General features: G+C 44.7%; 1 protein-coding gene across 11 annotated transcripts in view; it reads right to left on the bottom strand.

Annotated features, from left to right (window-relative positions):
* MACF1 (microtubule actin crosslinking factor 1) overlaps positions 1 to 22,302 on the bottom strand; it is a 401,452-nt gene that overhangs the window by 60,839 nt on the left and 318,311 nt on the right. For 2 of the 11 annotated variants that reach the window (XM_053575605.1, XM_053575610.1), the window contains exon 1: positions 4,901 to 8,811. The exons of the other annotated variants lie outside the window; for them this stretch is intronic. In XM_053575605.1, coding sequence (XP_053431580.1) covers positions 4,901 to 8,695 — 3,795 coding nt within the window. In that variant the 5' untranslated portion in view covers positions 8,696 to 8,811. Of the gene's footprint in view, positions 1 to 4,900; positions 8,812 to 22,302 lie in introns of those variants that run through there. 11 annotated transcript variants of the gene reach the window in all.

The following is a 22,302-nucleotide window of genomic DNA, read 5'->3' as shown; positions in this document are numbered from 1 at the left end:
GATACTTTGGGGAATAGCCTTAACTGACCACTGGTAATAGGTAATACTCTTTCCTGATTAAGACTGACAACTCAATTAGTCAGAATATATTGGCAGTGTAAAAAACACCAACCTCATAACTTAATCCCCCTGTGGCCATTTAATTTCATTCTGTTCCAGGGCCACAGACCACATGCGGCCAATAATCTTGAAACAGTATCCTCTGATTACAAGAGAAACAACAGGCCAGTGATGCTGGGAAATGTCCCTCAAAACTTTGGAGGTACACTCCAAGTAAGATCCATATATACTGTATATAAAAAAATTTTTTAAAAAAGATACTGTATATCTAGGCTCACCATGAAGCAACAGAATTTTAAAACCACATGAACAAGTATAACAAGCAATGTTATACTTTTCTCTATGACAGTCAAGCTCAATAATGACAGATAATTCTAAAAGGAAACAAAAGTGGTCAGAAGAGAATAGGACTTTTGCCACATTAAGAGATGACGGGAAAGAATGAAATATTTGTCCCTAAAAATCGGATTTTTCTCAGTTATCGGGGCGGGTGGGGGGGGGGGAACAGCCATATTTCATTAGCCTGGATTTATCTCCACTTTTTTTTCTTCCATAAAGTATTTCCCATTCAGTGAAACAGGTGAGTCAATTAAAGCCAGGGATGACAGAAAATGGAAGAGGACAATAATAAATGTAAAAGAAAACTGTAAGCTTGGGCAAGACTAATTTTGGTCAACATGAGACCAGAGATCACACTAAAATTAGGAATCTGATTCTAGAAATGATGACCTATGGCTAACATTACCAAGGAGCGAAAGCCCCAGGGAACAGTGAAAAATGAAGATTACAACGGTAATTACCAGTGTGCTTCATTTCATACTATAATTTGATTATACCATATTTTGTTAGGCAACAACTGCGAGGCAGTTCAGCAGAAATGACTGTTTCTCCAATAACAGAGTTCCCAGAAAAAGCAACTGCTATAATTCCATTTTGTAGCATTAAAGATGTTTTTACTGAAGAAAAATCAGTGGGGCTGGAGTGAGGAGGGGAACCTTAAAGTTACTTCTGGTGCAGTGACATGGTGGAGGTGATGATGATGGGGGCTGGACGTTGAGTGGGAACAGTGTGTCTGAGCATCTCAAATCTGAAATGTTCCAATGAGCATTTCCTCTAAGCACCATGTCAGTGTCACATCAAAATGGTTCAGACTTTGGAGCATTTGAATTTCTGACACTCTCTGTATAGAGCTAATTCTTCTTTAAAAATTTAGATTTAATCTTGTTTAGAAAACATTTTCTATAGAATTATTAGACATTCCTCGTCTCTGCTCTATGGATTAAGTTGACAGGGACAATGGATATTTGTCTCATCATTTTTTAAAGTTGAGAAATACATGGAAATACCTCTAAATAAATAATATCCAGATATTTATTTTGAATACAAGGTGAACAGAACAATAAAGAAAATGAATTTGAAAATACTTGCTTCCTTTTCTTAACTTCCAAATAAATCTGTCTCTCAATACCAGCTTTTAGATACATTAAAATTCCTATTCCTTAGTATTTCACTGTTAGTGAAACAGGACTGTGCTGTGTTATTAACTAAATAAATGTCTGCACTGGCAGACATTTTCCAGAGCTAGTGAAAATTATTGCAAAAGATCTTATTGCTGTGAGACGCAACAGGGATATAAGATAGAAAATTTTGCAAAGAACTTCTTGAAACACTTTTATTTTTGGTGATACTGCACTTTCCTAGTTTCGTCCTGACCGATCCTTTCCTGATACCCTTTGTTATCTTTCTTCTTCTCTCCTAGAACTCTAAATGTTAAGAGATTTTAAGGATGGGAATGAGGTGAGGATGTCTCATCAGTCTTGGGCCCTTTTCTCATTCTATACTTTTCATAAGCAATACCATCCATTCCCATGGGTTTAAACATTAACCATGATATATGCTTATGACTCTGAGATAGGTGAGTCAATTAAGGCCAGAGGATGACAGGTATGAGCTACTGTGCCCAGCCTTGGAACAACTTTTAAAAATAGTGTTTCACAGGGCAGCACCTGTGGCTCATAAGGGTAGGGTGCCAGCCCCATATGCCGGAGGTGGCAGGTTCAAACCCAGCCCCGGCCAAAAACTGCAAAAAAAAATAGTATTTCACCTCAAGTATAATCTTCATACTCATGTTAACTCCACAGTACTCCAATAAATACTTTCAAAATAACCTCCCTACATCCTTTTTGGTTAACAGCCCTGGCTGGGGCCATGGCTTAGATTTTTCCTTTTCTGCAGATGTAAACATATGCTTGCCTCCAGATACCCCATAAAGCAGCCACAATTCAAAGATGAACAACATTGTAGCTGGGCTACAATTTCCTTCTCCCGTCATTTACATCTGGCAGTATTTCATAAAATCACTACCTCCAAAAGCTGGAAGGACACTTAGAGATTATCTAACTCATCTACTTATTTTGCAGATGAGGAAACAGAGATCCTAGAAACTGATATAAAGGATTCTCTGAAAAAAATTTTTTTATGCAGACTTGATTGCTTATAAATTTAATCCTTGTATTCCATTGATTACTGCTAATAGGCTTTATACCAGAAAAGAATGTTAGTTAAGAACCTACTCTCAGGGTGGCACCTGTGGCTCAAAGGAGTAGGGCGCCGGCCCCATACGCCGGAGGTTGCGGGTTCAAACCCAGCCCCGGCCAAAAACTGCAAAAAAAAAAAGAACCTACTCTGTCATTGACTTGCTGTCCTAACTTTGAACTAGTTACTGGGCTTTGAGGGTCGATTTCAAATTTAATAAAACTCAGAAAATGGAATAAAAATCCATCGTTCTGAAAGGTGATGCATCCTAATTTGATGGAATGCTACATTACAAAATACTTGGTAAAACCAAAGCTAAAACCACCACCACTTAGCTAAACAGGAAGATCTATGGTGAAGTTGGTAGCTTATGGCACGCAATCAAAATAATTCTGTTGTCAGCAGCTGCATGTTTAATTGGTGCTCTAGCAGACTAAGGGTCTGAAAGGCCCTACAATGGAGTGAACGAGAAAATCTTTTTTGCAGCACCAGCCAATAATCTAAGGGTTTAATATTTATCCCTTCATTTAGCCAGTCAGTCCACAGTGAATGCTTACTGTGAAGAAAGCACTACTTGGGGTCCTGGGGACTCATCGCTCAGTTATCCCTGACTGTTTAAGATTTAACCTTTCATTCCTTCACTCTTCACTACTGACCAAATGACACCAGGCAATTAACTATGGAGATCTACTCATTTCAAATTCTTTGACTAGAATAGCTCAAGGATGTGGAACAATGCTCCCGACTGCTTCCTAACACATTTTGATTACTTAAATTAAGAGATTTTACAGCTAGGAGAGACCCAGGAGAACATGTGGCCCAATTCTCTTATTTTACAGATTACTAAACAAGAGGTCCAAAGAAGGAAAATGACTTGCTTAAGAACTCAAAGGCAGCTTGACCAAGATGACTAAAATGCCTCTATTTTATTTTTCATATTTATGAAAACCAGGGCGGCAGGCTCCTCTGGGGTGGGCACTGCAGCAGCCCGGGTAGCAGGCTCCTCTGAGATGGGTATTGCAGCAGCAGGCTCCTGTGGGGTGTAATCCTCCTCTGTGATGGCTATTGCACCAGCTTGAGCAGTCCACTCTGGGGAGGACTCTGCAACAGGTGTGATGGCCTTTACAGCAGCTGGAATAGTCCTCTCAGGAGCAGGCACCATAAAAGTGGGGGCAGTAGCCCCCTCTGGGGCTGCCAGTACAGCAGCTGTGACATCCTCCTCTAAAGTGAGGATGAAAAATATTTTCATAAAAATAAATATTTATATTTATTTTTATGAAAAATAAATGTAATCCTTATATTTCATTGATTCCCTTTATACTAGAAATATTCTGAGCTTGTCAGCATTAAGAACATACTTTGTCACTGACCTAGTGTCCTACTAACTCTGGCTTTAAGGAACAAACAATTGCATTAAAAAGTTCTCCAGGCGCCTGTAGTCCCAGCTACTTGGGAGGGTGAGGCAAGAGAATCGCTTAAGCCCAAGAATCTGAGGTTGCTGTGAACTGCAACACCACGGCACTCTACCCAGAGTGACAGCTTGAGACTGTCTCAAATAAATAAATAAATAAATAAAAACTTCTCATTCCACATCTTTACTACTTTCACCCACCCTGCTTTGGTGAATTCTTCTAACCAACACATCTATTCAAAAGGAAAAGAAAGGATATGATCATTGATTGGTAATCTTGTACACTTGGTGCTTTAAAAGTGTTATTTTATCCTTCTGCCTTAACGGAAGAGGAAAATGGAGACTCAGAATACCTAATCTTCCCAGAGTGATTCATACACACCCCAGGTCTCACCCCCAAGCTTATATTCTGGTCTCTACCGAACTGCGGCCATCATTGCGCAACAAACAATTTCTTGATTTTAAGAAAGAGCACATACACCGTATATTTCAAAAGCAGAATCACCATTTTCTGCTAAAAATCTTTTTTTTTTTTTTTGCAGTTTTTGGCCAGGGCCGGGTTTGAATCTGCCACCTCCAGTATATGGGGCCAGCGCCCTACTCCTTTGAGCCGCAGGCGCTGCCCATATTTTTAAAAATATAAACCGATGGCTGTTTATGTCCCTGTCTTCCTTGGGTTTAGCTTATTTGAATAAAAACTGAAGTATGATTTATAGTTTTTTATCAGACAAAATTAAGATCTATTCTCCCCATGAACTCAACAGAAAGACCAGAAACTATAAGACCTGTCCCCCCACAAGAGAAAAGGACTCTGTGCCATTTCTTATCATCTCCACTTGCACATCTCACTTTACTCTTTATACCCTTCCTAGCATCAAAACGAGCAACAATTACCTCATCTGAATTTAATCCAGCAGATGTAGCCAGAGGCACTTTCCCATGCAGCACTGTTCTGGTCACCTCTTTCATTCCCAGTGTTAGGGAATCAAGGTCCTCCCTGATCCACATTCCAGTGGAGGAAGCAGGAGTTCCTTCTTCTGACATAGGCACTGAATCAGAAAGGATAGTATCTCCCAGAAAGGGTATGCCAACAGGGAAAACCTCCTCTGTAGGAGGCACTGAGACAACTAAAGAGGCAGGCGCCTGTGGGGCGGGCACTGCAGCAGCCGGGGCGGCAGGCTCCTCTGGGGCGGGCGCTGCAGCAGCAGGGGCGGCAGGCTCCTCTGGGGCGGGCGCTGCAGCAGCAGGGGAGGCAGGCTCCTCTGGGGCGGGCGCTGCAGCAGCAGGGGAGGCAGGCTCCTCTGGGGCGGGCGCTGCAGCAGCAGGGGAGGCAGGCTCCTCTGGGGCGGGCGCTGCAGCAGCCGGGGCGGCAGGCTCCTCTGGGGCGGGCGCTGCAGCAGCAGGGGAGGCAGGCTCCTCTGGGGCGGGCGCTGCAGCAGCAGGGGAGGCAGGCTCCTCTGGGGCGGGCGCTGCAGCAGCAGGGGAGGCAGGCTCCTCTGGGGCGGGCGCTGCAGCAGCAGGGGAGGCAGGCTCCTCTGGGGCGGGCGCTGCAGCAGCAGGGGAGGCAGGCTCCTCTGGGGCGGGCGCTGCAGCAGCAGGGGAGGCAGGCTCCTCTGGGGCGGGCGCTGCAGCAGCAGGGGAGGCAGGCTCCTCTGGGGCGGGCGCTGCAGCAGCAGGGGAGGCAGGCTCCTCTGGGGCGGGCGCTGCAGCAGCAGGGGCAGCAGGCTCCTCTGGGGTGGGCACTGCAGCAGCCCGGGTAGCAGGCTCCTCTGAGATGGGTATTGCAGCAGCAGGCTCCTGTGGGGTGTAATCCTCCTCTGTGATGGCTATTGCACCAGCTAGAGCAGTCCACTCTGGGGAGGACTCTGCAACAGGTGTGATGGCCTTTACAGCAGCTGGAATAGTCCTCTCAGGAGCAGGCACCACAAAAGTGGGGGAAGTAGCCCCTTTTGGGGCTGCCAGTGCAGCAGCTGCGACGTCCTCCTCTAAAGTGACTACTGAAGCAACTGGAATGTCCTCCTGTGAGAAGGAAACTATAGCAGCAGCTATAGCAGTTCCCTCTGGGGCAGACATTGCAGCAGCTGAGGCGGCAGGCCCCTCTGGGGCAGGCACTGCAATAACTGAGACAGCGTCCTCTGGGGTGGGCCCCGCAGCATCTAGGGCGTCTCCTACAGGAGTTAGGGCAGGCCTCTGTAGGATGGGTATCCATTCCTCTAAAACTGATTCGGTATTACCATCCTTCGTAATTTGTTCCTCTGGAAAGACATTTAGGAATGAAGCACAATCTCTCACTTCCATCTCCCCCCCCTCTGATGACACCATGTCCGATTTGGGCTTTACATCCCTTGCAGTTTCTACTCCACCTGGACCATGTCCCAGTTCTTCAACCAGCAGGTGAAGACTCAGAATCTCTGATTCTGGGGATTTCCTCTGGAGATCCTGGCAGACCTGCTCTGGGAAGTCTTTATGAAAATGTGCTGGGGCTTGATCTTCCAAAAGCATAGCTTGATAATCTAGCTCTTTTGCCTCCACTTCTTCATCACAAACTTTCTCCATGGGCAACGACTCACAAGGTTCCACATTTCCCAAGAAGGTCAAACTGTTATTTTCCTGATTAACAGTTCCTGACTCACTTTCCAAATGAATCTCATCTGTTAGTAAATTCAATTCATATGATAAAACCTCTACTTCAGGTCCTGAGGTAATATCTGTTAGTTCATAGTTAAAAGCAAAATTGGGGGGACCCCTCTCAATACACTCCTGAACATTCCCCTCAGTTTGACTGCAGCCTGCCTGGGACAAATTACCATTTTCTTTGGCTAGCTCAGAAGCAATGAAGCCTGATAAATTTTCTTCACGATAAGCCCTGTGATCAGAGATTGGCAATCCTCCTGGGTCCAGTGTTTCCAGTGAATCTAGATCAGCTGGTTGGCTAGACTTACATTCTCCTGCAGTCTTGGGGCTAAAAGGCACTTTTTCATATTCCTTGTTAACAGTGGAAGTGTCCCTCATGATCTTAGGGTGGGCAATAAGTTCTACAGCATTAGGCACCTGAGAAGAGTCCAGGGCATTAAAATATTCACAATCCAATTCAGTATCATAGTCTTTTACCCTTGAATTTAAAAGGCCTACATGCTGTTCCTTCTCTAAAGTAGCCTCTGGAAAATGACTAATTACAAGTGAATTCTCTGTATCCTGGAATGGGGCTGGCCCTTCATAAGAGGTCTGATCCTGCACCTCAACTAGAGGAGTTACTCCTTCACATAAACACTCCCTTTCAAGCTCAAGAAACATCTGCACCGAATCTGTGTCAGAGAGCTGCTCTGCATCAACAGGACCAACAACACACTCTAAATCTGAAAGGCGGCCTTCCAGCCCCTGAGCAGTTCTGTTTTTCATCTCACCTATGGTACCCTCACCTGTAAGTGCACAACTGCAATCCAGGGGTATATCCTTGGGAACAGTAATCAACTGGTCCTTAGCTGTATGGGAGTCATCAGAGCAACAAATCTGACCAAGAGCTAGATGGTCAAAAGTTCCTAAGACAGCAGCTAAGCAATCAGATCCATCCTCCACCACTGCCACTGTATTTGCTTGTTCCCTTTTTTCAAAAATATCTGCCAAGCTGTTCTTCTCATCTGCCATTAGAAAAGTCTTTCCTACCTCTGACAGTTTCTCTTCCTCCCACTCCTCCTCAGCCTCCATCATGATCCATCGCTCATCCTCCTCAAACTTCAGCTCAGACTCCGTTTTCTCTCTTAGGCTGGCGGTTATTAGAATATGCACTTCGGGATCTAACAGCTCTTCACTCAGGCATGGGGACAGAGGTATTTCTACAGTGCAGGCTGTGTCCCCAAGGGGGTGCTGCTTCTCACTGAAGCCTCCCTTTGCTAAACTTTTCATGGCCCTCGGCCAGGTTGCACTTGAAAATCTGCGTTCCTGCATTACATCTGTGTTACCACTTGCTGCTGCAGATTCTGAGTGTAGAGGCTGGAATTCATGGGGAGAGCTCTCACTATGCTGCTGAAACCTGAAGTTTTGGCAGTCTCCACTTAAGTTTTTTACATCTTGCACTTCTGGAATTCCTATGGATTTGGACAAAAGTTCCAGAGTTACTGACTGTGACTGAGGTTCTCTGTAGTCCAAATGAGCAGAACTTTCTGTTAATGCAGAACCGGATTCCTTCTTCTCTTGCAAGGAAGGATTTGAAGTACCAGTTTCTGAAACCTCACTGAGAGAAGCTTCTATCCTTTCTGCAAATTCAGGGAAGTTGGGTGGCATGAAGGACTTCCATGACCTCCTGTTAACATTGTCTTTGCGTTCTGCATTTGGCCGCCTTCTGGGTGGCACAGGTGCTGACTTCTGCACATCACTGCTTAGCTTTAGTGCATCAAAAATTATTCTCTCATCCAGCTTTTTACCTTCTGGTGCTCTAGATTCAAAAACATTAGATGCTGCGCCTAACGTACCATTGCTTGATATTGTACTTCCTTCCATCTTTTCCATGGTGCTTTTTGAAGTCTGGTTAAGTTTTGACCCCTGGTCAATTTGTTCATTTATCCTCATGGTATCATATATAGACCTCTGTGGAACATAGCAATCCTCTATATAGCCATCCTCTTCCTCTCCTTTCCCCAGGCAGGTGGGGTTCCGCCTTAAACAGTCTGGCCTGCTGAGTGGCTTACCCATACTTTTTCAAGCAATATGAACCGTAAATCTCCCAAGAGTTTTCTCATAGGATTCCCCCAAATGCATTCTACGTAAGTTAATAAATCCTTTTACCTGTTCATACCACAAACCACCAATTGCATCTGCCCTTCAAAAAGGCCTGGAAGTCACACTTTGAAACCATTCTAGGAGAAGCTTTAAGACAAACAGCTTTTTCCTCACAGGCTAGCAGCCCCATAGTTAGATAGACAAATGATACCATCTAATCCACAAACATAAAATAATTCCTTGTATGGCTTCTGGTTTTATTATTTTTAAAAAGAGCACTGCTCTTTAGAATTCAGTCAGCAAAAAAACAATCATATGATATTGACAAGTCTTTTTCAGCATCTAGTTCCACTCACTTCTCACCCAAGCAGAGTCGGAAGCGGCGAATTTATGCCGATTATGTCCTTTAATAACAATGGCACAGCCTCTCAGTCTTCAAGTATGGCCCAAGCTCCTAAAGAATTCCTTTCATTTTATCCTCAGTTCCAGCCCTGTAGAGTCCAGCTGGTCTGAATTAGCCCTTCGTCCTCCCTAGTTGGGGTGTTTGCATTTGAACTGGGCTGGTCGGCGGATATTCCTGCAACTTTAAACACAGGAAGTCCTTCATTCGGGGCCAGCTTGGGGCTTCCTGTCTCCAAAACATCATGGCATTGTTGTGGCTCCCAGGCCAACCCTGCGCTGTGGCCGCAAAACAAGGAGAGCGGAGCCCCGCGCCGGGCCTTTCAGAAAGCCGGCAGGGTGCAGCCGCCGCCGGGGGTCTGTCGGAGGGGTTCGCTCAGCACGGCCGGCTCCCCCGCACCATGCCGCGCGCCCCGAGGGCTAGGGTCGCCTCACCGCAAGCTGGCAGGTGGCTCCCGGCGGCACCGGCCTCAGGTCCCGCGCTCAGGAAGTTAGTTTGTCCCTCCGGCAGCGGAGTCCCGAGTGCTGTGGGCGCCGCCTCCCCCGCCGCCGCCAGTCCCCGGCCCGCAGCCGCCGCGCCGTGGGCTGCATGACAAGCAGCCGCCTCTATTCTCCACCACGCCGCCGGCCTCGCGGCCCCGCCGTCCTCCCTGCCCGCAGCTGTCACGGTCCCGGCATGCAAACTTCTGGCTGGGAACAAAAGGCTCCGCTCGGGCCGGGCGGGGGCGAGCCCTCCTCCCTGGGGCAGCGCGGCCGCTCGCTCGCCGCTCGTTGCAAGTGCTCGGCTGGCGCGCGGCTCTCCTCCCTCTTCCCCGCGCCGCCCAACCCCGCCCGGGGAGCCCCCCTGGAAGCTGGGGAGCGCGCGACGCCGAGCGCCGAGGGTAGGAGGGCGGGGGCGGGGCCCGGGAGGGGGCGGGGCCGAGGAGCACCCCGGAGGAGAGAGAAGGGGTGGCAGGGAAGACTGGAGGCCGCGGCGCCGAAGGAGGGGCTGCGGGGTTCGGAACGAGGGACCCAAGACGCCATCAGCTGGGCTGCGGTCGCCTACGTCCACCGCGCCCCAGGGCCAGAGGGGTACGCCCCGCCCTCGAGAGGGCGAGGGGAGGGGAGGGGAGGGGAGCGGTCCGAGCTCCACTCTGCCGCGCTGTGCAAATCCCCTGACAAAGGAAAGCCCCGCCCTTCTCCTGCCGGCCCGGCCTCCTCCCATCCCCGCCTGGTTCCAACCCGCCGGGCTCAGAGCCCAGCCCAAGGGCGCACTAACCCAGAAGGGGCGCCCCCGCCTTCCCCCAGCCAAGCCGGTCCTGGCAAGGGCCACTCTGGGCCCCGTATGCTGGCAAGGTCGCGCCGGTTAGGGTGGGCCGCCTGCATCACCCTTGGCTCCAGCTTTGCCGCCAAAGACTGTCCCCCCAATGTCACCTTTAGCGCGCCCCCTGCCTTAATCCGGCACTTTCCCAGTGTCCCAAAGGAATTCCATCACGCTCAGAGACCAAGTTATTGATAACTCTAGGCACACTCTACCTTCTCTCCACCCTTCTCAAGTATATTCATTCCCCCACCAGGATTTCTCCTCCCACCAACCCGAGTGGTGTCAATAACTGAGGAAAATGGGGGTGAAGGGGTTGTGGACAGCCCAGCAGCAGCGCCTCAAGTCCAAACACCTGAGTTCCTTCATAGCGGCACACATCCAAGGAAACCTGAGTCTCCTTGGAGCCAGATGAAAAGCATAGGTCTGGATTTCAAGTCTCAAAACAGAAAATACTAGAGAAAGGTAGCTCAGAATCTAATCTACAGCATTTTGGCTTTTAGAAAAACCATCTAGTCACCTGTAACAAAGACAGTACAAAAGGCATCCCAGGAAACTGTCCACCAGAGGCAGCTGCACCTCTGAAGGGGTCCCATGTTCTGTCTTTTTGATGGTCATTCTCTGATTTTATGAAGGAAAAAAGAAAGTCTATTAAAAAATCTCTGGACTCCTGCTGGACTATGTGGTCAATATATGGTAAGACTTACAGAAAAGTTATTCCTGTCTTTTACACAAACAGTAAGTCAAGCCAATAGTTGGTGTATGGAGATCTGGCAATGAAACCCTGGAAACCCTGAGCTGAGCCTTAGACTTAGTTATGGAGCCAGACAGGTCCTTGGCAAAAATGAGATATGAGCTGAAGCCTGTGATCAGAATTAAGCAACTAAAAGACCGCTGGCAAATGTTTTACGCTTCATTTCTCACTTTAAAATAGGCTGCTGATCTACCCACTCAAATCCAAAAGGCCCTTTCCTCATCTGTAAACTGAAATGGGATGAGTAAAGGCAGACTATAGTGTCTTGACAGTCTTTCCAGTTTTAATATTCTTTTCTTTTAAAACTTTTGAAAGAGCTGCCTCAGAATCCTGTGTCCTCCAGACTGTACACTGTAAGACACTAGAAAAAACTCTATCCTATTGAGGAACAAACAATAATAAGAACTAAGAATCCTTGACCAAGAGAAAGTTTAGGAGATGTAAGCAACATGAAGTATCTAAAAGGCTGGGATGTGGGAGTAAGGAAACTTGTTCTGGATGCCTCTCCTTATGCTGCATATTAAGATCCAAGGGCATAATTCAAACCAACAAAGAGCTCCTAATGCCTTTTGGAGTGTGCCCTAAAGTGGTGACTTTCCTAACCCTGCAGGTGTTTGAGCAGAAATTCAAGCAATCTGGGCGGTGCCTGTGGCTCAGTGAGTAGGGTGCCAGCCCCATATACTGAGGGTGGTGGGTTCAAACCCAGCCCCAGCCAAACTGCAACAAAAAATAGCCACGCATTGTGGCAGGTGCCTGTAGTCCCAGCTACTCGGGAAGCTGAGGCAAGAGAACTGCCAAAGCCAAGAGCTGGAGGTTGCTATGAGCTGCGACACCACAGCATTCTACTAGGGGTGACAAAGTTGAGACTCTGTCACTAAAAAAAAAAAAAAAAAAAAAAAAATTCAAGCAATCACTTGTCAGGGATTTGGCGAAACAGATTTATAAATCTATGGTGTGTTCAGGTGAGTTTTAAAGTTCTTTCTAACTCTGATACACTGTGATCCTTAGGATTGATCAGCTTATAGATCTGATACTAACAGTTCAGGGAATATGAGTTTTAATTTTCTATTAATTATTTAGCACAACTGGAAAAAACAAGGGAAGGTAAGATCAATTTCACTAGCAAATCTCCCTGGCCAAATACATTCACTTAAGTGTTCAGATATCATAACAGACTGTTTAGAATGCCAGGGCCCCTCTGGTTAGAAGAATCTGAGGAATTCTGGCTCTGGACTAAGTGTGGGTAGTTATTCTATTATAAAGAATGATCTTGATGTGGAATCACAAACTTCATGGCCAGAAATTCCTTTCCTGTTTCCTCACCAAGCAGGTGCTAATTAATTCAACCTTTTCTTAATTAATACCTCCCCACACCTATCTACCTTATTCTTACCAGTCTCATCAATACTTCATCTAATTAGGATGTTAGGAACATTCTACAGAGAACTCCCCCCAAAGCATAAACACAGCCTATAGAAAAGATTATATATGGTAACCTGATCCTTCCACCCTACCTCCAAAAGAACCCAAAAAAACCTCAAAGCCAAAGAATGCTTTCTGTGGGCTTTGCTCCCTTTTTTTATCATTAGTATGTGTTCAGAAAGAAATTGAGAGGAAGCACAGGTCTTTTTCCTCCATGTCCTAATTTTTATCTTTTGATGAGTTTCTCCTTAGTTTCGATATAGTGGATCTCTGCCAATAGCCATCTCAGTGACTGAAATAAATACCTGATACAGCTTTCTGCCTCTTGTAGCCCTATTAGCTGTAATAATAATAATTTGAAAAGCCTCTGTTCATATCACATGCCATATGTAAACATTTTAAAATAGAGATACAGGGAGTGGGGGTGGCACCTATGGCTCAAAGGAGTAGGGCGCCGGCCCCATATGCGGGAGGTGGCGGGTTCAAACCCCAGCCCCAGCCAAAGAAAACTGCAAAAAAAAAAAAGAAAGGAGAAATACAGGGAGCTCTAGAGAACATCTTTGGATGCTTTTCCCACCCCTATATCTACAAATATATATATTTGAATTTTGGCTAAGCCAAATTTCAAATTAGTTTCCAGTTAATTGATTACAGAGTTCAAAGAATTCTCTACTCATTTTGAAATTTCCAAGAACAGAATTTGGTGTCAGATTTTCCTTCTGTGAGCTTAGGAAGAATCCTGGGCCTACCAGCTCCTTCCTGCTGTCTTCCTAATTAAAGACAGCTGGGTGGAGTCTCCTCACACAGCTCCCTTTCCAAGTTTTGGACCTGGCACTTTGCCTTTGTCTGCCCAAACTTAAATTGCCAGTCCTCTAGGACAATCTAGAGACCCCAGACCCACACGTCCTTAGATTCTATAATGTGTTTTCATCCACCTTGATGGGTGCTCTCAGGAATAACTTCTGAGTAGAATAGGACAAAGAGGACTGGTTGGATCTTGCTTACTTCAAATCTATAAAATGCCTTTCATCTTAAGATTTCTAGAATTTACAAGCGTTATTTAGGTGCAAGTGGAAACTCCACAGTATTAGTCTGTACCTGTCAGGCATCAGTCACTACCATCTTTTGGTGCTTTTTTTTTTTTTTTTTTATTGTTGGGGACTTTTGGTGCTTTTATTATTCTAAAGTTGGCTACTACAGAGTGGCTCATAAAGTAATACAGCATGATGTGAAGTTTGTTTTAAATTGGACACCAAAAATTTTGATACTATCAAACCCGGGAGGAAACTTGCTACACACTCGCAGGAACTCTCATGAGCCCTGTATGCCCTTTCCTGCTTGTAGATGTTCCAAAAGACAGTGTATTACTCCCTTTTAGACTAAGGTCACCAAGATAGTGGTGAGAATAAAAGCATGGGGCTTTGCAATTTAGAAAAGACCTGACAGAAGGGCATGAAGAAGGCAGGGACAGGAAACCAGACAAAGCTTTATGGAGGTAATCACAATAACTGACAAGAATTTGGACATACAGAGATGATGAAGGCAAATATTTCTAAAGGAAGAGTTAGAGACAGGAAAGTGGGGACCCTGAGAAGCAAGTGCTAATTCAGCATGGCTTAAGTATAGGGTATATGACAGAAAAAAAAAATGAGAGGGACTTCAAGGACAGTTTACCTAGGCCCTTGAATGCCAAGCCAAAGAATTTATAATTTATTCAGAAAACCATCACTACATCAAGATTTAGTTAATTGGCTGGGTGCTGTATCCCAGCACTCTGGGAGGCCAAAGTGAGGGCATCCCTTAAGCTCAGGAGTTCAAGACCAGCCTAAGCAAGAGGGAGACCTCATCTCTACTAAAAATAGAAAAATTAGCCAGATATCATGGCAGCACCTATAATCCAGCTACTTGGGAGGCTGAGGCAAGGGGATCGCTTCAGCCCCGGAGTTTGAGGTTGCTGTGAGCTATGACACTACTGCACCCTGGCCTGTGGCAACAGAGTAAGACTCCGTCTCAAAAAAAAAAAAAAAAAGATTTAGTTAATTGAAACTTATCAGGCAAGGTCATGAGAGTTATTGAGCGAAGTTTGGACTGGGTGTTTATTCAACTGTCATTTATCTCAAAACTCATTTTTAAAATACTCAAATCCTTAATTTATAAATGAAGCTTTGGGTGGTAAACTTGTCCAAAATGATATAGCTAGTAAAAATAAGGAAGGGGGCTGTGAAAGTAATTATAGAGGCAGACTATTTGGTCTTCACACCTGACCAGAGAGAAGGTAGAGGTTGGAAGGAAAAACAAAGACAAGGTTGTATTATTACTCTTGGGTTTCTGAGGGCATAGTAATACTATAAAATAATAGCAAGGAAGAAGAAAATACTCGAATTCATGTAATTTAGAGCATTCTGAATGTGAAGCACTCAAAGACTACCATGTGGAGGTATCTAGAAGGGCCCCTCATATAAGAGATTTAGTTTTGAGGTACAGATACAGATTTGCAAGCCTTCTCCAATGGAACATGAAGAGATGGCCATCTAAGAGGTTGAGTACAGAGAGAGAAGAGGACAGATGACAGAATTTCAGAAACCACATATTTTAGGAGGTTGGAAGACAAACCAAAAGGAAACCAGAAGACCAGCTAGAAGACAATGAGGAGAATATAATGTCAGAAAAGTAAATTAGGGTGGCTCAGTGAGCAGGGCACCAGCCCCATATATTGAGGGTAGTGGGTTCGAATCCAGCCACAGCCAAACTGCAACAAAAAATAGCCGGGCATTGTGGTGGGCGCCTGTGGTCCCAGCTACTTGGGAGGCTGAGGCAAGAGAATCACTTAAGCCCAAGAGTTGGAGGTTGCTATGAGCTGCAAAGCCACGGGACCCTACCGAGGGCGATAAAGTGAGACTCTGACTCAGGAAAAAAAAAAAAAAAAGAAACGTAAATTAAAGGAGGGTTTCAAGAAAGAAGATAAGATGTTAAATGCTGCACAGCAGATGAGAACAGTGAGTCAGACAACGCTACTAGACTTGGCAACTAGGAAGTCAAGGAATACTTCTAGAGAACAGTTTCAGCACAGTGATGAGTTGGTGCATCAGACTAGAGGGGGTTAAGGATAGGCAGTGGAGAGAAATAGGGACTGATCCTCCCTTCTTAAGACTCTTCTTTTGGCTTCCATGACACTGGGCTAACCTGATGCTACCTTTCTAGCCAGTCCTTCTTTGTCTCCCTGTGCTCCTCTTCCTGTTCTCTTGTGGCAAGTAATTTCATCTGGTTCTCTTGTTTTCATACACTCAACAAATGTTTATTGGGATCTTCTGTGCACCCTGAACTATGCCAGGTACTAAACAAGAGAGCAATGAGCAAGATGTGGTCAGGAGCCTGCATTTTAGAATGGCAGCAGACATTGGCTTTAACTCAGTTGTGTAAGTACTCTGAAAAAAAAGCAAACAGTGCTACGGCAGCATAGGTCATGGAGCCCAAGCTGACCTGGCAGTGCAGGGCTGATGTTCCTGAGAAAGTGACAACATGAGTTTTCTCTTGGGACTGAGAACAGTCTTTCCACTTGCAGGGTGGCATGACCCTCACAAAGTTGCTTGGCTATTTCCATGAAACAGGTCCCTGGGTTGAATCTCTGAGGACTCTTGCTGCCAGAGTTCCCTCTTGAATATTAGAAAAGAAGGTAGAATAAATGACAGAGAGAAGAGAGTTCTAAAAGCTCTTTCATTTTGTTACTACTGCAATTCTTATTATTGATCACAAACAAACAAATAGCTTAGGTCTGAGTTTAAAGAATTAAACCTAAACGAAAGCCCATCCTTTGGGAATGAATTGCAAGATGACAGAGCTCTTAAATGGTTTACTTGAATGGATTCAATAGATGTAAGCTGGAGAAAACCTAAGGTAAGTACAATTTCTTTGAATTGAATTCTTTTCTTCTTCCCTGACTCAAACACTGGAAACATATTTGCTGAAACTGTGAAGAATTAAACCCTTCCTGTAAAACATGTCAATCTGGTATGAGATGGTAGAGAGATGAATTATATCTGTGTTTTTAAGCTGTTTGCCTCTGAAACTATGCCGATATTTCCCCCCTCACACCTCAATGTTTTAATTAAAGATTGATGAATATTAAGAGACATCTCTCCTTAAGATGCTGACTTGGTAGTTGCTGTTATATGGCAACAGAGGAAGATAATATGGTCTATGATAAAAGCTAATTAGGCCAAGAACCCTGAGATCATTAGAGCTGATCTAATATGTAAGTGAGTGACTAGGGAAGTCACTGAGGTGGTAATGTCTTTTAGTTAATTCTGGTTAATGATTTGAAAATAATATTAATTTGTAGAGCACATAAGCCAAGGCCAAAATGGCCTCAGAAAAATTCACTAGTTGTGGGATTCTGATAGGAATACATAAACAAATAAATTAATGAATAAATAAGGAATGATGTGTATGTATGTATGTGTACATAAAATATATTTGTGTTAAAGAGTCATAACCTAAACTTGGCCATGTATTGTTACTCTAGGGTTAGAAAATAAGGCCTTCACTTGTTCCCCACAAAAACTGCTCAAGAAGGCTGTCCGATTACTTGCTTCATTGCTGTCATCAAACTTACTGTATTTTATCTTCATAATTTTCATTTTTCCAAGCTCAGAGCTACCCAATCTAGTGCTGGCCCTTAGATCAAGTCTCCCGGAAAAAGATCATCCCCTAGGCACAAAGGGTAATAATTATTTTTATTTGAAAGATTTCAGAATACTCTAATTTGTATGTCTGAATAGACATTTTTTAAATAAAGATATTATTATATATTGAACCCTTAATATAAGCTTGGCACTGTTATTGAGCTTTATGGAGCCAAGATCCAAAGCTGGGTACTTCTGACTCAAGTTTGTGTCCAATATGTTCCTTTCCACCAAGTTGAATGCAGTGTGAAGCCTCTTGTAAACTGTCGGCTAATTGAGTAAATAATAATGACTCTGACCTGATGGGCAATTACAAAACAATATTTCAGAATCTGGCTTTCTTCAAGTGTATTAGTGCATATTTCCTTCTTAATTTTGCTTCGTTTGGGCTATTATTGAGATGAGATTGTGTTTCCTTTAACATATGCTAACTAGTAGAGAAGGAAGGGAGCCCAGAAAGAAGATGGAGAGGTGAGGAAACCAGGCTAAGATTAAATTTCTTTAGGACACACAGAGATATACCTCAAGTCTTGCAAAGTAGGGGAGGTGCGGTGGCTCAAGCTTGTAATCCTAGCAGTCTAGGAAGCTGAGACAGGTGGAATGCCCTGAGTTCACAGGTTGGAGACCAGCCTGAGCAAAAGCAAGACCCTCGTCTCTGAAAATAGCCAGGTGTTGTGGCGGGCACCTGTAGTCCCAGCTACTTGGGAGGCTGAGGCAAGAGAATTGCTTGAGCCCAGGAGTTTGAGGTTGCAGTGAGCTATGACATCAGGGCACTCAACCAAGGGCAACAAAGTGAGACTCTGTTACCAAAAAAAAAAAGTCTTGCAAAGTAGACAGCATTTTGAATCTTAGCGCTCACATGACTTATGAGAAATAAAGAGCATACATCTAATCAATCAAATATTCACTAATCACCAACCATGTATATACTAACATGCTAACTACTTTGAGGGACACAAAAATGAATTCATTGAGATGAACAATGGAACAAAATGCATATAATCGTAAAAATGTCAAAACTAGGCAGTATGTGGTAAGAGCCAAATGAGTTATACATATTAAATGATTTAGGAGGTTTGGCTCAGTGGCTCACATCTGTAATCCCAGCACTCTGAGAGGCCAAGGTAGGTGGATCATTGGAGCTCAGGAGTTCGAGACCAGCCTGAGCAAAGTGAGACCCTGTCTTTACAAGAAATAGAAGGGAGGAAAAAAAATAGCTGGGCATCATGGTGGGCAACTATAGTTCCTGCTATTCAGGAGGCTGAGACAAGAGAATCGTTTGAGCCCAAGAGTTTGAGATTGCCGTGAGGTATGACGTCACAGCACTCAACCCCAGGGAGACTGAGTGAGAGACTCTGTCTCCAGAAGAAAAAAAAATAAAACCAAAAATGTGATTTACTTGGGAGGCTGAGGCAAGAGAATCGCCTAAGCCCAGGAGTTGGAGGTTGCTGTGAGCTGTGTGAGGCCATGGCACTCTACCGAGGGCCATAAAGTGAGACTCTGTCTCTACAAAAAAAAAAAAAAAAATGTGATTTAGGAAATCAAAAGTAGTAGTGAGCTGGGGAGATCAGGGAGGCTTTGGTATTTGAGATAAGCCTTCAGGTATGGGTAGAAATCAAATAGGATGTATAAGGAGTGTCTCTGGGGTAAGGGGATGGAGTGATGGTCTATCTAGGAAATAAGACTAGGAAGACAGTAGGCATCAAATATATAGTTTCCAAGATTGGGGTCACAGAAATAGACCAGTTTTGAAGGATGCCATGGTTCAATTCAGCAGATCAGATGGTCCCTCCACTGATTTGGGGGAAGCAAAACCACGCACAGAAATAAAGGTGAATACAGATAGTAGCTCAGGAAATCCAGTTTGGAGGCCCAAGTTTTAGAAAGCTACAGTATAATTTATTTGTTTTTTCCATGGGAACCATGTGCATATATGCTGGCTGTCCAATCACTAGTTTTCTGCATTCTTAACAGAGGGTCCTTTGTTCCAAATGCAAGGCTCAAAAGAGACAGAATGTGATAACATCACACCGAGACTAGTACTCCCAGCTGGTGCAAAGGCTGATGCCATTCCATAACACACCCTACAGGAAGCAGCTTGAAATACACAGCTGATTGATTTCCACAGCAGGATCCTGGTAGCAGTGTTGGGTGGGGACTGGTCAAGCATAGAGAGAATTCTTTAGACACTGACTCAAATTAGTTCAAGATCCTGACTTTATCTAAGTCACTCTCGGAAGTAACACTGTTTCTTAACTAATTTTTTTTTTTTTTTTTTTTTTTATTGTTGGGGATTCATTGAGGGTACAATAAGCCAGTTACACTGATTGCAATTGTTAGGTAAAGTCCCTCTTGCTTAACTAATTTTTTTAAAAGGGGAGGAAAACCACAGAAACTTCCCTGGCAGTGAAACTATTTCTTCAGTAAACTCTAACTTTTCATGGAATATGAAGATGGCAAAATTTAAATCTATCTTTTTCTCAAAGTGGGAGGGTAATTCCTTCATTGTTTTGAAGGTTGTTTAGCAGCACCCACCAGATGCCGGTAGCAGCTTCCCTAGTTGTGATAATGAAAAATGTCTTGACAAAATGTCTTGACATTGCTAAGTGTCTCCCAAGGAGTGAAACTGACCCTCATTGAGAACCGCTAGTGTAGCATGAGGTTTGGCACCAAACAGACCTCAATTGCGGGGACAGACCTCCTGAATAGCTGGGACTACAGGTGTGTATGCCATCATGCTAATTTTCTTTTCTCTTTTTTTGATGGAGATGGGGTCTCACTATCTTACCAGGCTGGTATCGAACACATACCTAGTCAGGGGTGGGGAACTTGCGGCCTAAAGGCCACATGTGGCCTTCTAGCTTCTTAAAAGTGCGGCTTTTTGGGCAGTGCCTATGGCTCAGTGAGTAGGGTGCTGGCCCCATATACCGAGGGTGGTGGGTTTAAACCCGGCCCCAGCCAAACTTCAACAAAAAATAGCCAGGCGCCTATAGTCCCAGCTACTCAGGAGGCTGAGACAAGAGAATTGCCTAAGCCCAAGAGCTGGAGGTTGCTGTGAGCTGTGACAGCACAGCACTCTACCAAAGGCGACAAAGTGAGACTCTCTTAAAAAAAAAAAAAAAAGTGTGGCCTTTTGACTAAATTTAAATTTTATACAACAAATCCTTTTATTAAAGGGGTGCAGCAAAGAAAGACAAAACCTTTCTAGCCTCCTTTGGTGCTTAAAAAAGAACAATCTTACGCTTTAGCACCTGGGAGGCCAAGGCAGTTGAATTGCCTGAGCTCACAGGTTCGAGACCAGACTTCATCTCTAAATAGCCAAGTGTTGTGGCAGGCGCCTGTAGTCCCATCTACTTGGGAGGCTGAGGCAAGAGAATAGCTTAAGCCCAGGAGTTTGAGGTTGCTGTGAGCTGTGATGCCATAGCTCTCCACCAAGGGTGACAAAGTGAGACTCTGTCTCTAAATAAATAAAGTCAGGCATTGTGGCAGGTGCCTATAGTTCCAGCTACTTGTGAGGCTGAGGTGATTTAAAGAGAATTGCTTAAGCCCAAGAGTTTGAGGTTGCTGTGATCTGTGATGCCACAGCTCTCTACCAAGGTGAAGTGAGACTTAAAAAGACTATAAAGTGAGACTCTGTCTCAAAAACAAAACAAAACAAACAAACAAACAAAGATCTTAAAACCAGAAGGCTGCAAGTCCTCAAATGATCCTCCTGCCTTGGCTTCCCAAAGTGCTGGAATTACAGGTATGAACCACCACTCCCAGCCTCTAACACTTTCTATGTGGCTTGAATTTTCCTTCTCTTTTCCTTTTCATTCCCTTGCTTCCCTTATTTATTTAAGTCAGAGTCTTACTCTGTCACCCTGGGTAGAGTACAGTGGCATCATCAGATCTCACTGCAACCTCTAACTCCAGGGCTTAAGTGATCCTCCTGTCTCAGCCTCTCAAGTAGCTGGGACTACAGGCACATCCTACACACATTTTTCCATTTTGGTAGAGACAGGGTCTTCCTCTTGCTCAGTCTGGTGGCAAGTGATGCAACTTGGCCTTCCAGAGTGTTAGAATTACAGGCGTGAGCCACTGCATCTGGCCAAACTATTTTAACCCCAAGTCTCAGTTTTCTGATAATGCAAAATGGGATTTTAAATATCTGATTTACAGAGGGTTTTTTCAGATTGGAAATCCTTTAGAGACTATTTAGATTCAGGTCTCTATTACTGCACTTACTGTAATTCTTTGTGTCTGTTTCCCATACTATTGATAGTCTCTGACTTATGATGATGGTTCAACTTATGATATTTTAACTTTATGATGGTGTGAAAGCAACAGGCAATCAGTAGAAACCATCCTGCAAGTACTCATACAAACAGTGTTTCTTTTTCTTTTTTTTAGACCCAATAGTCTTTATTTTTAAAACAACTTTGTCAAGGAACGAAACAGGTTCAGGGAACTTTTTCTGTAAAGGGCCTGGTATTTCAGGTTTTCAAGCCATACACTCCATCTCGACTACTAGGAAGCCCTGATGGATGGGCCTGGCTGTGTTCCAATAAAACTTTATTTATAAAACAGGAGGGATTTGGCCAGTGGACTGCAGTTTGCTGATCCCTGGTTTAAGACAAAGACCGAGAGACCCTGCATCTTCAGAGAAGGTGGGTGACAGTGCAGGGATGAGGGTAGGCTCTGGGCTCTGCTCCCAGCTTTAATACATGCTGGATGGCCCTAAGCTTCTTTGTGCTTCAGTTGCCTCACCTGTAAAAAGGAGCTGAAGGAGGAACAGTACTCCTTTCACTGGATGATTATGAGGATGTGCACAGGGCCACACCGACAGGCCCTGGACCAACACACTCTCACCCCCAGACTTGAGCTGGAGCCCTGCAGGGAGGACATGCAGAAGCCAGGCCTGCTGAGGGCCACGCTCAGACTTTCTCCACAGGGGAGACAATAAGATAACACAAAATACAAGCCAGGCAGGGGCACAGGGCAGACAGCCCTGTCCACCAAAGAGGAAAGATTCTTCCTGCCC

This window comes from Nycticebus coucang, chromosome 22 (assembly GCF_027406575.1).
Source record: "Nycticebus coucang isolate mNycCou1 chromosome 22, mNycCou1.pri, whole genome shotgun sequence".
Classification (NCBI taxonomy): domain Eukaryota; kingdom Metazoa; phylum Chordata; class Mammalia; order Primates; family Lorisidae; genus Nycticebus; species Nycticebus coucang.
The sequence above is the reverse complement of the archived record's forward strand: the minus strand, read 5'-3'. Positions and strand labels throughout refer to the sequence as shown.